General features: G+C 40.0%; 1 protein-coding gene across 1 annotated transcript in view; it reads left to right on the forward strand.

Moving 5' to 3' along the window:
* Nucleotides 1-13055, forward strand: part of DNAH6 (dynein axonemal heavy chain 6) — a 241924-nt gene that overhangs the window by 114627 nt on the left and 114242 nt on the right. The window contains exons 30-35 of the mRNA XM_053890890.1: nucleotides 652-789; nucleotides 2011-2178; nucleotides 4913-5061; nucleotides 6400-6507; nucleotides 10116-10671; nucleotides 11466-11588. Of these exons, the coding sequence (XP_053746865.1) occupies nucleotides 652-789; nucleotides 2011-2178; nucleotides 4913-5061; nucleotides 6400-6507; nucleotides 10116-10671; nucleotides 11466-11588 (1242 nt within the window). The remainder of the gene's footprint in view (nucleotides 1-651; nucleotides 790-2010; nucleotides 2179-4912; nucleotides 5062-6399; nucleotides 6508-10115; nucleotides 10672-11465; nucleotides 11589-13055) is intronic.

Raw genomic sequence — 13055 nt, forward strand, 5'->3', positions numbered from 1 at the left:
TGTGCGCATTGTGATGAGCACTGGTGTTGTATGTGTTGAATCACTATATTGTACACCCAAAAATATTCTTACACTGTATGTCAACTAACTGGAATTTAAATAAAAACTAAAAAAAAAAAAAAAAAAAAAAAAAGACAAAGGAACACATTCCAAGCATCAGGATTAATGGGTTGTTTTTCAGTTCCTTTTCAACTTTCTTCTAGAACTGTGTTTTTCACTGTTTTTCTAGAACAGCTTTAATGTGCTGGTGAATCACCTCAAGATCTCATTACAGTGCATATTCTGACTCTGGAGATCAAGGGGAAGGCCTGAGATTTTTGCATTTCTAAAATCCTCCCAGGTGATGTCAACTGATACCGGTTCACTTTGAGAAGCCAAGTTCTAGAGCAGTGGTTCTCAAAGTGTTAACTCTGGACCACCAGCATTATCATCACCTGGCAACTTGTTAGAAATGCCCTACAAGCAGACCAGCTGACTCAGAAACTCTGGACCTCTTACATAAAGGCACTAACTTCTAACATAGCCCAGGATTCATATAAAAATATTGTTTATTTGCAGATACCACCTCATGTTAATATTCTGCTCAGAATTTAACTTTTGAAGGTGTTCAGCTGTGCAACACAAAGTTGAATGGCATTATCTTCATTTCAGATGATGGGGCGCTTCTTCAGCGGTCTGGCCCAATCAGGGGCCTGGTGCTGCTTTGATGAATTTAATCGAATCGACATAGAAGTTTTGTCGGTCATCGCACAGCAGCTCATTACTATTAGGAATGCCAAAGCTGCAAAGGTAAGCCCTGGGGCAATTGTCCATGGAGGTAGCATTTCTTAAGTCTGTAACTAACTGACAGCATGTTGCATTTTAGTAAGGACAGTGCTGATTTAACATGTCTACCCATGTTTCCAGTGTAACTGGTGAATCCAATGGCAATAAGACTTAGTTTGAGTGAATTAATTCTTCATCCAGGAAACACAGTATGTCAGACACTATGTGGGGACCTACAGATACAGACATGTTGAGACTCAGTCCCTACCCTTGAAGAGCTCTGTTCTTCCCACCCACCACACACACACACACACACACACACACACACACACACACACAGAGGCAAGCGTGCACCCACACCCTGTCCCTTCCACCTCCTCTTTTCCCCTTCCCATTTCTTGTTCTTGCCTTTGGCATATAAGACTCTTGATTCTCAGGCCTCAGTCTAGCTATGCTTTCCTCGTGGAACTTTACCCTTTACCAAAGTGAATCACTGGTCCTCTCCTGAACACACTATGCTGCTTCTTGTTTCTGCTTCCTTTGACCAGATGGCTGCCCCTGCTTGTGCACATGAAATGCCCTCCTTCATGTCCCAAGCAGGCTACCCTGCTTCTCCTGTTGACTTTGCACACACCTCCAGCGTAGCATCTGTAACACTGCATGGTCACAGTTTCCACATCTGACTCCACACCACAGGCCTGGGAGCTTCTCTAGGGCTCGGGAGTGAGTCTTCGGCTCTCCACCTCCATACCTAACCCCTCGCCTCACCTGCAGCAGATGCTCAACAGGTGTTTGGCCTTGAATAAATGTGAAGGGGCGGTGCCAGTAGTATCAGTGGAGCCTCAAACACCCAAGGACTAAGATCCCATTAGAGTTTCTGGGGGAATACCAGACAGTAGGGGTGGAGAAGGTTTAAGAGCCATGAAATCTAACCTGAATTGGGAAGTCTCAGCAAAAGAGGTTGAGGCCTCAAATATTGCAGGACTGGGCCAGAAAGGAAGAGACCATTTGGGCAAAGCAAGGACAGGGAAGCAGAAAGCAGGAAATACCGAGCCCAAAAGAAATTGGGAGAGGGTAGGATAGGATCAGGAGAGAAACATTCCCTCTTGTCCAACAGCAGGATTCCCTGGGCTAGTTGTCTTTGCTTGAATGTCCCATACACAAGTTTTGTACTCAAGTGGTATGTGAAAGAATTTCCAAATGTCTGGAGAAGTATTCACTTATATTTTCTCTTCTCTTTAAAAGCTATCTAGATTCATGTTTGAGGGCCGGGAAATAAAGTTGGTTATGACTTGTGCAGCTTTTATCACAATGAATCCTGGATATGCAGGCAGAACTGAATTGCCAGATAATTTGAAGGCCCTGTTTAGACCCTTTGCAATGATGGTTCCAAATTATGCTTTGATTGCAGAGGTGAGCTTCACATTATAAAGCAGAAAAAAATCAATCATGTTTTATTTGCCCTTTGATTCTATTGAGGTAGAAAGTTTCCTTTATGGTTGCACCCTGGCAAAAGTTACACATTATTGTTTGCTCTGAAATGTAGGTATGATTGTTATCACCTAGTGTGTGTGTGTGTGTGTGTGTGTGTGTGTGTGTGTGTGTGTGTAACTGCTATATCCCACAATGGTATCTGGAATACAGTAGACCCCTAAAACTGGAATGAATCAATGAATTTAATTAACCAGTTCATTGGAGCTTATCAGTTAATGTCTAAGAACTAAAATGTCTGGATTCATTCTAAAAATACGATTGTGATATTGTGATTTATAAGAAATGTATCTTTAGTCATTCAAATGGCTAATATCCATGTTTTCTGGCTCCTACCAGCTCCTGGCTTCATCCACAGCTCCTATAAGCCTTGGAATTTCCTGTGATAAGGGGTTTTTGAGTATATTTTTTTATGTTGATGAAGTGACTTTTGAAAGCCATTAGGCAACCTAAGGATGGGGGGCTGGTTACCAGGCAACCAACCCTATGATTACAGGGTTGGAACTTCAGGTCCCATGCCCTGCCCTCTGGGGAGGGGAGAGGAGCTGGAGGTTGGATCAGCCAAAGGCCATTGACTTAAGTCAATCATGACTATGTAATGAAGCCTCTATAAAGACCCAAAAGGACTGGGTTCACAGAGCTTGTGGGTTGGTGAACACGTGGAGATTGGGAAGAGGGGTGCACCTGGACAGGGCATGGAAGCTCTGAGCCCTGACTCCATACCCTACCCTATGCATCTCTCCCATCTGTCTATTGATTCATGTCCTTTATCTTGAATAAACTAGTAAATGTTTTCCTGAGTTCTGTGAGCTGCTCTAGCAAATTAAAAGTACCTAAGCAGGAGGTCGTTGGAACCTCCAATCTGTAAACAGTCAGTCAGAAGTATAGATAACACCTTGGACTTGAGACTAGCATCTGAAGTGGAGTATGGGAGGCATTCTTGTAGGACTGAACCCTTAACCTGTGGAATCTGATGCAGTCTCTGGCTTTAGAATGGAATTTCTTGGGGTGCCTGGGTGGCTCAGTCTGTTAAGCATCCCACTTCAGCTCAGGTCATAATCTCACAGTTTGTGAGTTCAGGCCTTGCATCAGGCTCTGTGCTGACAGCTCAGAGGCTGGAGCCTCTTTGGATTCTGTGTCTCCCTTTCTCTCTGACCCTCCCTTGCTCGCACTCTGTCTCTCTCCCTCAAAAATAAATAAACATTAAAAATTTTTTTAATTAAAAAAAAAAAGAATGGAATTTCTCACAAAGCACAGATTACTCGTGTGGCTAATAAATTCCTTTACTAACAGCTAGTTTAAAGTATTCTTCTATATGAAGTAAAAGTAATTACCTAAGAATAGAATAGAGCATACCAGATCCTATAACTTTTCCCAGTATAATGCTTACAGAATCTCATGGGTTTTCCAGCACCCCCTGTGGGTATGGTGGGGTGGTGGGTAGTTAATGCAGGTGCTGTCTTCCCTTTAGACCATGTATAGACAGGGACAATAAATGACTTGCTCATTGTCCAGAGCTGGCAGGAAGAAAACCAGGTTTAGAACTCAGTCCAAAATTTTGTTCACATCTCATTCTTTGTCCTGTTGTTCTATTACTCAATAATCAACTGGAGAAATTTAAAAATCCAGTCTTCTGAGTGCTATTACTACTGTTGCTACAGATTTTAATGAATCAGGGTATGTCCACAATAAATATTTTTAATATTTTTAATTACCTGCAATGTGCAGAGTACTATGCTCATTTACAGTGATAGAGCAATAAGCAAAACCGACACCAGTAAGAAATGTCTACATCATTTCATGGGGCGCCTGGGTGGCTCAGTAGGTTAAGCGTCCGACTTCAGCTCGGGTCATGATCTCATAGTTCATGAGTCCCAGCCTCGCGTCGGGCTCTGCTGTCAGCTCAGAGCCTGGAGCCTGTTTTGGATTCTGTGTCTTCCTCTCTCTCTGCCCCTCCCCTGCTCATATGCTGTCTCTCTCTTTCTCTCAAAAATAAATAAATGTTAAAAAAAATTAAAAAATAAAGAAAGAAATGTCTACATCTTTTCAAATCCTGATTCTGAAGCCAACCACAGTGATTTGAGTAGGTTATGGATTGGAGAAAGGGTCCACACTCCCCTAGACTGTCGTCATCCAATTTCTTTAACCAAGAATGCAGAAACTTGTCAGAAGCAAGGTAGCCTCCTATCGCAGAGGAGAGGCTGCAAATCTGCATAGCTTCCCTTGATATTCAGGGAGTCTAAAGGGAGAACACAGCTATCACTGATTCTGTCTACAGGGTGGAGTTCCTGTCAGACCAGAGAAACTCAAGTCTTGCCTTTGTACTCAGGCCTTACAACACCATCCAACCTCCATGATGTGAGCATTTTCAAGCAGTGGGTTCTGCTGCCTCTTGAACCAAATGTCACCAACCACATCTTCATCCATAGAAGGAAAGCAAAATCAGTGCCCCGACATCCCTGTAGGATATCCCACCTTTTGCCTTCCTGTAACACAGAAAACCCATTTCCCTTCAATCGTCACATTTCTTTGTTAAACGATATAACAACTTGGAGAGGTATAATGCCTAAAGTAGATTTTGAACACATTGGTATTATGCTAATCTATTGCTCTCCATACAATATAAGAAGTATTGCATTGTTCTTTTCTATTCTAGGTAATTCTATATTCTGAAGGATTTGAATCCAGTAAAATATTAGCCAGAAAAATGACTCAGATGTATAAGCTTTGCAGTGAACAGCTCTCTCAGCAGGATCACTATGACTTTGGCATGAGAGCTGTGAAGTCTGTACTGGTCATGGCTGGGTAAGAAACCAAAGTGGTCAAGAGTGAAATTCCAAACCATGTAATCAAAGCATTAAATGACTAATTCACAGACGGCTCTTAAAGCAACGTAGAGAGTGGTAAATGTTAGCAGCCGCTGTCATCATTTTACCTTGACTCCCATGCCACAGTCAAAGGAGGCATCTCCTCATCTCCTGACAGTTCTGGTTGGCCCCACACTGAACCTGAGTCTCAATGAGGCTTCCACTAGCTTTCATTTCCCCTGAACTCATCACATACATTTGTGTTTAGAGTACAGAAGCCTTTACCACTATGAGGTAGGATGACTAGACTTAAAAGGTACCATTTGTTATGCATATACAGTAATTTAAGTTATATGTGTCACCTGACAAAGCCCAAAGCTCTGAGAGGAAGTTTGGTTTCATTTTTCTGCCCTTGTTCGAGGCTTATATCTTAGCCTCTGCCTCTGCTTTTACAGCATGGTCCATGACTGAGCTTCTTTGTAGTTTCTAGTAAAGCAACTTTCTGGTTTCTTCTTTTCAGGCCCCGGCTTCTCCCTTTGTAACTTCTTGAGGCTCCTACCTCTGAAACCCCTACTTTATCCAGAGTCTCTGAGGGAATCTGTCTCTTCTTTTTAGACTCACTGGCTCAGGCTCCACACATCCAGGGCCTTTTCTGCCTAGCCCCTGTATCCCTGGGCTCTACCCACGTCTCCTTGCCCTTCTCTGTTCTTTCTTTCAACCTCCCAGATACAGTATTTCTCCCCTTTACAGGAGTGCCATGTAAAGACCAAGGACACTAAGGAGTTCAGATACTCGTGCACTCCCAAGAATACAACTACAGACCAGTGGGTGAGACAGACACAGGAGCAGTCATCTAGGATACATGAATGGGGCAACCATAGGGCCATGCCCGAGGTTCACTGTGGAGGGTCATGGAGGAAGTATCTGGAGGATGAGAGTAACTGGGCTGCAGTTTGAAGGAGAAATAAGGGGTGTCAAAAGAGCAAAGAAGGACCTTCTGGGCTGAGAAAAAAGAAAGTCATAGGGCTGTGAATCATTATGATGCATTCAGGGAACTATAAATTCAGGTTGGATAAAGTCTGGATTGATGGGGGGAAGTTGAAAAAATACCTTCTCATTCTCCAGGCTGTGTAGCCAGTTCCTGACCTGTCCTTGCTCTCTGATGGATGTGGATGCTGGCCATGCAAGGAAAAATGATCCTCTCTTTCCAGCAGGAATCCACAGGGGGGTGCCCTCCACAGCTTTTTGCAGGGGGAATCCCTGACCCACAGGTTTGGAAAATCATGCTCAGTATTAGGTTCCCACAAACATCATCTGAATTATTCCTTTAATTTAGGTCCTTAAAAAGGGAGAATCCACACTTAAGTGAAGATGTGGTATTGATAAGAGCTTTACGAGACTCCAACTTGCCAAAATTCCTAACAGATGATGCTATTCTGTTCAGGTAAGTTTCTAGATGTTACAGGATAAAACATAGCTGCTGTGTAGAGATAAAGGATAGTCTTCTCTTCAGTTATGTCTGTCTCTAACAAGGTAATGACTTTCTCATCTTTTCTAGAGATACTTATTGCAGTTTAAAAAATACTAATTTAAAATAAAGATAGTAAAGTTTAAGCATCAATCCAATCTTTTTTATTTTTATTTTTTCAAAATACTGGTCACTAGGCTATATGTTATACAAATTAGCATTTGGTTACAAATTCCTGACCTAAGAAAAACTCTTGACCCCAAAACATAAGACTCGGGGCTTAACATAAAATGTGATTGAACTTTTATCTATTTCTACTTTTACTATTAAATTTTATGTTTATCCAAGCCATATGTGTATGTAGTTTTAAAAAGCATCACAGCGGTGCCTGGGGGGTGCAGTCAGTTGAGCACCTGATTCTTGATCTCAGCTCAGGTCATGATCCCATGGTTTGTGGGTTTGAGCCCCACATCGGGCTCTGCTCTGATGGTGCGAACCCTGCTTGGGATTCTGTCTCTCCTCTCTGCCCCTCCCCTGCTTATGGTTGCTCTCTCTCTCTCTCTCTCTCTCTCTCTCTCTCTCTCTCTCCTCTGTCCTCTCTCAAAAAAATAAACATAAAAAAATTTTTAAGCGTCATAAATTAGTCTCATGAGAAACAATAGTTCTGTGCCCTTCACCAACTCCCACTTCCTAAAGGCAATCATTTTTCAATTGTTTTGTTTGTTTGCTTGTTATGTTATTTCCCCATATTTTTTAGTACCGTGTTTATGCTATTTCTTGGTTTTTCAGTTTTAGGTATGATCTATAAAGTTGGTAAATGGGAGATAAGGATATGCGCATGCACCTCTTTCCCTCTACCCATCCTATCCATAGTTATATTGCAGTCTAACTTGAGCTAAATGTCCAGGGTTTCCATAATTAAAAAAAATTTTTTTAGACAGAAAATAGAAGTGGGAGAGGGGCAGAGGGAGAGAGAGAGAATGTTACGCAGGCTCCCTGCTCAGCGTGGAGCCCAACACAGGGCTTGATCCATGACCCTGGGATCATGACCTGAGCCAAAAACAGGAATCAGACACTCAACCGACTGAGCCACCCAGCCGCCCTCAGGGTTTCGATAATTTATTATAGCTATATAAATAGTATCCACAGCTGAGCTATGTTTCTCTTGTTTTTTTTTTCTTATCCCTGCATTTGTTAATTGCCTTAGTTTTTATTTTTTTAATCTTTTACCTGCTTTTGTATAAATCTATCAATAATTTATTTTCAAATTCTCCCAGGGTATGTGTAAATCTCCTTAAAAACAAAACAAAACAAAACAAAAACTCTTCTGTGGCTCCTGCGTGGCTCAGTCGGTTAAGCATCCGACATCAGCTCAGGTCATGATCTCACGGTTCATGGGTTTGAACCCTGCATCGGGCTCTGTGCTGACAGCTCAGAGCCAGGATCCTGCTACAGATTCTGTGTCTTCCTCTCTCTCTGCCCCTTCCCCCATGTGCCCCCCCTCTCAAAAATAAACATTAAAAAAATTTTTAACAAAAAAATTTAAAAAAAAAACCTCTTCAATTATATAAAACATTCTATCAAATGTGTCTCCTTGGAGCCCCTGTCCTCCTGCTCTAATCTGGACTACCTGCCCATTGCCCTGGTGAGCACTGGTCATCCTGGGATGTCCATTTATGACTATGCTGGAGTTCCCTTGGCTTTTGTCCTCTGTCAGATCTTCTGATTTCCAGAACACATGTCTACTCCCTTTTGACAGAACACAGTGATGAAAATTCCTATGCATTTATCTTTGCACACGTGTGATACTTCTATAAATGAGTTTCAGTAAGTTTCCTAGGTTTTATAGAGCATGGGCATTTTTAATTTAGATAGATTCTATTAAGATGTCCAAAGACATTTATATTTATATAAATGATTTTATTTTTTAAAGATTTCTCTTTTACTTATTTATTTTTTTAAGTTTTATTTATTTGTTTTGAGGGTGAGCACAAGCGAGAGAGCGTCAGAGAGAGAAAGAGAGAGAATCCCAAGCAGTCTTCACGCTGTCAGCGCAGAGCCTGATGCGGGGCTTGAACTCACAGACCATGAGATCATGACCTGAGCTGAAATAAATAATAGTTGGACACTTAACTGACTGAGTCACCCAGACGCCCCTTTATATAAATGATTTTATGACTATACCTTTTGCCTCTTAAATGTTTTAAAGAGAGACCAAAAGTTATATCCTCTTTAATATGCATTTCTTTAATTATTAGTGCCATTGAGCATTATTTCTTGTGTTCATTAATCATTTATATTTATTATTTTTAGAGCATATTTCTGTTGTGTCCTTTTTCTTATTGATTTGTAGGAAATCACAAACTTTATCTGGTATAAAAATTGGAAATACTTGTCTATTATTCATTTTTTTGAGAGAGAGAGAGAGAAAGGCAGAGAGAGAGGGAAAGAGCAAGACAATCCTAAGCAGGCTTCATGCCCAGCACAGAGCCCAACTTGGGGCTCGATCCCACAACCATGAGATCATGGCCTGAGCCAAAATCAAGAGTTGGACACTTAACCAACTGAGCCACCCAGGCAGCGCTAAGTCTATCATTCTTTAAGTTTATATATAGAAAGCCTTTTATCTCACACAAGTTTGTGGGTTTTCGCTTTATTTTTATTTTTTCACCTTACCTTTAAAATAATAGTTGTAGATTTCTTGTCTTCCTTAGAAAGACCATCTTAACCACAGTATTACAAAACATATCTGTTGTATTTTCATCTAGTATTTTATATTAAAGTCTTTACTGTGTCACAAATGTATTTGTGTATATAGTATGAGGTAGGGATTTAGCTTCTTTTTTACCCATAGAAATATGCCATATTAAGTACTTCCCACAGAAACAGTTAATTTTTCCTTTACTCCCCACCCCCCCTTTTTTTTACCTACTATTAGTTTCTATTTCTATCTTATTTTTCTGAATATCCATATAGTTATAAGCATGCATAAATGCTTTTGGAAAAAGTTGAGATATTAATATAATTTTTAATTTTTTAAATGTTTATTTATTCTTGAGAAAGAGACAGAGCATGAGTGGGGGGAGGGGCAGAGAGAGAGGGAGACACAGAATCCAAAGCAGACTCCAGGCTCCCAGCTGTCAGCACAGAGCCAGACACGGGGCTCGAACCTATGAACCGTGAGATCATGACCTGAACCGAAGTAAGACGCTTAACCGACTAAGCCACCCAGGCACCCCTAAATATAATTTTTTGAATAAACTGAAAAATCAATCACTTTGTATATGTTTGGTATTATGCAATGTACTACGAACAATACAAACACATAAGAGATATTCCTTACCTCAAAAGGCTCCCAATATACTTAAGAACATTGATCTACGGTACAAGAAAAAAAAGCATACACAGTATCAGGGAAATGTTAGATTCTGTTATAACATATAGGACAGACTAGTACTATGCATGTTCAGAAGAAAAGATCAAGGAGAAAAATAAGACTCATTGTAATCAATGATTGTAATAAATTAATTGTAATAAATATTGGGAAATGTCAATTACCAATGATTTTATTTTTGTTTTTTCAGTGGAATTATATCTGACCTTTTTCCTGGAGTCCAAATTCCAGAACATGATTATGGTATATTGCAGTCAACAATTATAGATGTCATGAATAGAAAAAATCTTCAGCCTGAGACATGTATGGTTAAAAAAGTGATACAGTTCTATGAAACTATGCTGGTAAGACACGGTGTTATGTTAGTCGGGCCGACAGGAGGTGGCAAGACCACAGTTTACCAAATACTAGCAGAAACTTTAGGGAATTTGCAAAAACTTGGTTTAGACAATCCCTTTTACCAACCAGTTAAAACATACGTTCTTAATCCTAAATCAATTACAATGGGTGAATTATATGGTGAAGTTAATAACATAACCTTGGAGTGGAAAGATGGTTTGATGGCACTAAGTGTCCGAGCAGCTGTGAATGACACTTCAGAAGACCATAAATGGATCATCAGTGATGGGCCCGTGGATGCTCTTTGGATTGAAAATATGAATACAGTGCTGGATGATAACAAGATGCTTTGCCTGGCTAACAGTGAGAGGATCAAACTCACACCTCAAATCCACATGCTTTTTGAGGTAAATATATATGCCTTAGTGTGGTGCAAAAGCATTCATTAGACTGGTATGCCATCATCAATTTTTTTCTTGCCCATATCGCATTTACTATCTATAAGGCGTCCCATGGTGTTTTGTTCACATACTAAATTGTTTACATACTTGTCAAATTTTCCTTTTATAGTAGAGTGTGCATCCCGAGAACCAAAGGCTCTCAAATATTCCTGTTTGTCTATAAATGGAAATGCAATAAATTCTATCTTCCTCAGCACTTGTTTCCTTTCCTTTGGTGGTAGTTAACGTATATATTGATGACATTACATGATTTGAAATGCTTTCTAAGTTAAGCAAAAAAAAAAAGTTACATTTACTATGAAAAATTACCCCTCTGCAGTGTGAATGTTTAGTGAAGGGATTGGAAAAGGAAAGTGGACCAAGTACGGCTATAAAATATTCTGAAAATACCACTCCTGCTGTATTCATTCATCAAACATGGGTTGAATGCCTACTATGTCTTATGTTCAGCTAGGTGTGAGATACAAGAATGAAAATGGAGAAAAGAGAAAAGCAAAGGAGGAAAAAGAAATACCTATACCTTCCCATAAGGATTTGACATTATCCTCTTATTTTTGTGTGGGTTTTTTTTTTTTCACCTAATGCCTCACTTAACTTACCTTCTCCGTTTCTGATTACACTCTCTTCTATATAAAGCCTTTCAGTGTTAACTTTAAGCATGTGACTCATTAACATTGAAAATGGAAAAATAAGGAAGTATTATGTTAGCTATTTTTTTGTTCAATTCCCTTCAATTTTAGGTGCAAGACCTAAGAGTTGCCTCTCCTGCAACAGTCAGTCGATGTGGAATGGTGTTTGTGGATCCTGAAGAACTGAAATGGATGCCTTATGTTAAAACATGGATGAAGAATATTTCTAAAAAAGTAAGTGCAACCAGATACTCCACAACACATCCATCTGTCAGGATGGAGGCTCTTGCTTGCCCAAATTTCAGTAAGTTAACAAAGACTTCATGTACTTTGTGGAGAGAATTCCAGCATTGTACCTAGTGCCTCTCCCTAAGAATTCTTGGGATCTTCCAGAAATGTTTATATCCTCCCCAAATCTGTCCCCATTATTTGTAAGCTCAGCCCACCAGGCTACCTAGCCGCTCCGATTCCTGCCCACTCTGCCTGGATCCTCCCCAGGTTGGTTCCTCTCCAGTACAAGCACAAACTGCTTCCCTGAGTCCCCCAAACACAGAACAGGCTGCCGCATTAAAAAAGATTTTGCAGAAGGCTGGGGATAGTGAGAGGGAATCACAATGAAGAAAAAGAACATTTCGGTCCAGGCTCTGTCATTGTATTTAGATTGTAGAAGACCCTAACACCGCTGAGAGAAAAGAAAACCAGTTTACCTCCCACCCAGTCTTAGGTCTGTGACCCAAGATGTGTTTTAACCTCAGAGGAAACGTTCCACCCAAAGTGAGGGAAAGCTTTTACGTTATTATATGGAACAATTCAGTTCTATATCATCTTCTGCACCTTCGCCCTTCTAAAATAGGAGTTTTCTTTGCCTTAGCTTAACAAGGGGTCTTTTGCAGTGTTGTGCCCCATCCCACGCCCCCCGCCAAGAAAGCCATCTTCTTTCTGCTTCTCCCCTCCAAAGATGAATTAAAAAAATATTGGTTTTTTCATTCTTAGGCATCAACATTTAACAATGATGTGTTCTAGTTTCAGAGTACATTATTAAAGAAAATAATTTTCAGAATTGAGAATGTATCATGTACTACTGTAAGATTTTAAAACTTCCCAAATTTACTTTTCTTTTTAAATTAATAGAATGTATTATTTAGGGTACTTTTAGGTTTATATAAAAGTTTAACAGGAAGTACAGAGAGTCCTGATATATTCCCTCTCCTCCAAACATAGTTTTTCCTGTTAACATCTTGCATTTGTGTGGTACATTTGTTGAAAGTGATTTGTCAAAACTGATGAAACAATATTGATACATTATTATTAACTAAAGTGCATAGTTCACATTAGGATTCATGTATGAATGTGTTCTACAAATGTGTTGTACAATTGTGTGGGTTTTGATGAATGCGTAATGTCATGTATCCACCCTTATAGTATTATACATAATAGTTCCACTGACTTAAAACCTGTGCTCCACATATTTATCCATCCATACCCCCTCCCTACTGCTCCATATTTTGCCTTTTCCAATGTGATGTCATTGGGATCATACAGTATGTGGTTTTTTCAAATTGGCTTCTTTCACTTAATAATTTGCATTTAAGTTTTTTCCTTGTCTTTCCGTGACTTGATAGCTCATTTCTTTTTGGCTCTGAATGGAATGGTTCTGAATGGAATATTTTCCATTATGTGGATTTACCAAGTTTATCCATT

Source organism: Panthera pardus, unplaced genomic scaffold (genome assembly GCF_024362965.1).
Source record: "Panthera pardus isolate Hobbes unplaced genomic scaffold, ASM2436296v1 HiC_scaffold_26, whole genome shotgun sequence".
Taxonomy (NCBI): domain Eukaryota; kingdom Metazoa; phylum Chordata; class Mammalia; order Carnivora; family Felidae; genus Panthera; species Panthera pardus.